The sequence below is a fragment of the Cryptotermes secundus genome, unplaced genomic scaffold, assembly GCF_002891405.2.
Source record: "Cryptotermes secundus unplaced genomic scaffold, Csec_1.0 scaffold318, whole genome shotgun sequence".
In the NCBI taxonomy this organism is placed as follows: domain Eukaryota; kingdom Metazoa; phylum Arthropoda; class Insecta; order Blattodea; family Kalotermitidae; genus Cryptotermes; species Cryptotermes secundus.
The window spans coordinates 1,108,163-1,112,675 of NW_019730108.1; the positions used below are offsets into that span (position 1 = coordinate 1,108,163).

The 4,513-nt window shown below is 33.6% G+C and overlaps 1 protein-coding gene across 1 annotated transcript in view; it reads left to right on the top strand.

The window, feature by feature from the left end:
* Positions 1 to 1,860: 1,860 nt before the first annotated feature.
* LOC117282446 (zinc finger protein OZF-like) overlaps positions 1,861 to 4,513 on the top strand; it is an 11,231-nt gene continuing 8,578 nt past the window's right edge. Inside the window, exons 1-2 of the mRNA XM_033752131.1 lie at positions 1,861 to 2,380; positions 3,492 to 3,611. Of these exons, the coding sequence (XP_033608022.1) occupies positions 2,240 to 2,380; positions 3,492 to 3,611 (261 nt within the window). The 5' untranslated portion in view covers positions 1,861 to 2,239. The remainder of the gene's footprint in view (positions 2,381 to 3,491; positions 3,612 to 4,513) is intronic.

Here is a 4,513-nt window from a genome sequence, read left to right on the forward strand (position 1 = left end):
CGAGAGACAGGAGATCACCAACTGCCAGGTCCAGACTGTATGCACTGGGGCCACGGTGTCTCATAATGGTGTGCAAATATGTAAAACAGTAGCCAATTTCCAACGACTGATCAGTAAATGATAACCAGAATATTTGGTTCCACATACTGCTTAAAGAATTTGGTTAAGTCATCCTTTCTGATTGCTTCAAAACTGCACTAAGGAAGAAACACTTGGGAGACCCAGTTCACAACATCAATAATCAACATTGCAGTTATCATGAATCCAAGCCCGGTGTTCAGTAGTTGGCAGTCACAGAGAAGATTATTACTTAAGCAAGTGACTTGAAGTTGGTCAGACTGTTTTAGCAGTTGTGCATCAAAGGAGTTTGCATTTTAATTTGCAACTCGAATAATTTTGGGATACATGTGAAGACAGTTGTTGGAAGTTAACTGATGTTGTACCAGGATACATCCAGATCTCTGAGTGGCGCACTGGATACACAAATTAATTATGATCAGGAAAGTATTTCCAGTGTAACAGAAACTAAGTTCCTTGGTTTCATTATTGATGTATTATGTTTGGAAACAGCATACTGACCTAATGATCAATAGATTATCCTCTGTGTGCTATGCATTGCGAAATATAAAACATATTGTATCATTTCCAAAGTTAAGGCCAATCTACTTTGCTTACATACGCTCCATCATGAGTTATGGTATAATCTTCTGGGGTGACTCCTCTCATGCCAGAAAAGTGTTTAGCTTGCAAAAGAAAATTCTTAGAACGAACACCAAACCCAGACATTCTTGCAGGGATATTTTCAAGAAATTGGAAATTATGACATATTCACAGTATATATACTCATTACTTTTATACATAATAACAAACATTTATTTAACTTTACTAATGAGATTCGTGAATATACAACTAGATCCCAAGGTAATTTACATGTACCTATTATGGGTACTTCAAAATTTGATAAAGAAGCCTATGGGTACTTCAAAATTTGATAAAGGAGCCTATATAACAGGTATTAAAGTGTTCAATCGAGCCTATATAACAGGTATTAAAGTGTTCAATCATCAATAAAGATTTTGGTCAATCATGAGATAAGCTTTAAATTTACATTACAGAGGTTTTTATGTTGTCATTTTTTTTACTCTATACACAAATACTTTCAATATAAAAAAGGATTGTAATCCAGATATTTTCTTGAATTGTTTGGTTGATTTTCTACTGTCTAGTCGGTCTAGTCACTGGGCATTTAAGGATAAATAACACATGACAGTAAACAATTAAGATGGTCATGAATGGTTTACTTACAGCTCATTTCCTTTTATCCTGTAGAGGAATATGTTAATTAGCAATATTTAATTTTAAGGTTCTTGCTATGAAATGACTGATTGTATAGACTGAATTTTTATTATATATTTTAATTTTTAAATCCTGATGAAATGTATTTTACTTGGACTGTTAAATTAAGTATTTGTAGTTATGTGATGGAGATAATTGCATCAAACTTCTATATTACGAATAGGTCTTTTCTATTAATTTATGATTGTGACAATGATAATCATATATCTGCATAAATTTGATATTTGAACATTTTATGTACAAATTTTGTACTGTGACTGTAGTGCATGTTGATGGGTCCATTGTTTTTATGTATTTTGACATATTCTATATCCTATGGCATGCGTGACCTGAAAGGATCAATGGAATTTAAAATAAAGTGAAAGTGAAAGGATACAGTTTCCATTCAACACCCCTACCTGCAGCTGCACATACTGTACAAAATGCGTGCAAACGTATCAGTGACCGTCAGTGGCAGGCCTGGGTATTTCTGACTTCAGGTGCTACATGTGTTGCATACTTACATACATCATCAACATTCTCTGGGCATATAGCTCCTAGAATTAATAGATCCAACCATAACCTCACTTCGCCTAATAACCGAATTCAAGCGGCCGTGACGGACCATGACAGCAAAAAGTTCGGGTGAATATAAGTTGATCTTGCATGGTTGTAACGGTTGTAGTGATTGTTGTGTCGTTGGTGGTCAATGGTAATCGTAAGCGGCGTAAGGATGTCGTATTATTTGTTGTGTTTATCGAAAAGTTGAAACGCAACTTCTATTTTTCGGCATGTAAAGAGACATGGAATGAACTTTCATAGACAGAAGTGACAGAAGTACACAGTACTCCAAGGCTAGCATCAACAGGTAGAAATGTATATGATACAGTAATATTGGAATAACATGGATTATGTCAAAAATGAACCTGATGCTGACAATGGAAGTTTTTTAGTACGTCCAACTACGGATGCTACAGTTACGGAAATAAAACATGAAGATCATCTGGAACCACCAGTATTCTGTGCCGTGAAGAGTGAACCTCAGGTGAGATTTTCTTGCAGTAAATATATCATTAAAGGTCGCTTCGTTTGATCGTGAGCTATTCCTGAAGGTTGTGAAATGATAGGAGTGTTCTGTGCTGTATAACTTACTGCAGTGTATCAAGGCGGTCACGTCTGGTAGAGTTATGTGACTCAAGGATTACAAACTTTTTAGCGCACTTTAATGACAAACTGAGTTTTGTTCCATAAAATTTCAAAATATGTTAGATACACCTGTAGATTAAAATAATATGTTTTATGGGGTTGATACTTAAATTTATTTTTGCTATTTGTTAAAATATTTCTCCAGTTCCAAGTAAAATTTTGTTTATACTAGTGTGTTGCAGCAGTTTACACAGCAGGGGAATGTGCAATGGTACAGTAATTTTTATTATATGTTATTGTGTGAAAATGTGCAGATTTTGGAATGGGCCTTGTGTTGAAAGTATACTTGAAATTTCTTCATAGGTATATAGGTACATGATCTTCATGTACAACAATGTAACGCATCAGTTTTTAAGAAAAGTGTTATTAATGTGGGCATTAAATTATATAATATACTTCCTTTGGAAGTTAAAAAGTCAAAGGGATGTAACGAATTTAAACATAAATTAAAATTATTTTTATTTGATCGTCCTTTCTATACATTGAATGAGTTTCTTCAACAGGCACATGAGGAAGCATAGCAAGGTTTTTTCTATTTAACAAAAAAGGAAAAGAAAAGGGAATTGTAGTAGTTATTGTTATATTTTTAAAATTTTTAGTGATGTTGTAAGGCAAGTACAGTTTTATTTTTAGTCTAATACATTCTAGGATTTTAGAGCTTTTAACAATGATGTATTTAGTGAGTTGACTTGTTCAAGTGTTGCAGCTGTAACAGTATGAATGCAAATAAATATGAATATGAATATGAATGAATAGGTTCGAAGAATGTAAAGTACCTTCCCCAATACATAACTTGTTAGTGTTCATGGAACAGTATTCTCCAGAGTAGCTGAAAGATACAATACACGTGGTACCTGGTAACAGTTCCTACAACATAACATGGTGTTGCTAAATGCAGAATTCATTAAATTATAACATGAAATTAATGCATCCATGGCACATTTTTACAGGAGGACGTGAATAATTTCAAAGAAGAACCTTCCTCAGATTCCCCATGCAGTGATGATGAACTCACTCATGGCCATTATTTTGCGGCTGTACCAGTACAGTTGATGAAATCTGAGCGTGGGGTATGTCTGTTATCCTGTTCATTTCCATTGATGCATTTTTTATCCTACCCCCATGACTCAACACAATTCTCGCTGGCCTGCGTGATTAATAAAGTACAGAATCTTCATTGAAACCATTTTAACATGGCTAATCATTTCTAATTCGTTTTTTGTGAGTTTTGATTTGACATTTATTTGTGTTTTTGAAGCCTGCTTATTCAGAATCTTCTTCAGTATTCACAGAATAAGCTTTAGCACTTAATATTATTATTTTCTTCACTCAAATGATGTAGGATTATCAGAATTTTTGTGTACTTTCTTCTTTAATTGTGCTAAATAATATTGAGGTGAAGATAAAAGTAGAATTGTCCAGTGTTTAATGAAGCATTAAATGAAAACTACTGAATTAAAGTTTTGGGGGTTAGTATTACATAATAATATGTCTTGGAAGTCTCATATTGAAAATTTGGCTGTTAAACTCACTAAAACTTGTTATGGTGCAAGAGTAATTAGACCTTTTGTATCATTGAATTCCCTTAAGATGATTTATCAGCGTATTTTCATTCAGTTATGTCATATGGATTGATGTTTTGGGGAACCTCTTCACATAGCTCAGTTATTTTTAAACTTCAAAAGTGAATGGTTAGAATACTAATGAAGGCTAGACCTAGGGATTCCTGCAGAAAATTCTTTAAAATATTAAATATATTACCTCTGGCCTCACAGTACATATTCTCCTTGGCTCTGTTTGTGATTGCAAATAAAACTTGGTTCAGACAAAATTCTGAAATTCATAGTTTCAATACTAGGAATAATTCCAATTTTTTCCAACAAACGACCCATCTAACAATGTTTCATAAAAGTCCTGCTTATGCAGGTGTCAAGATTTATAATCATCTTCCAGATAATATTAAGGTATTGGC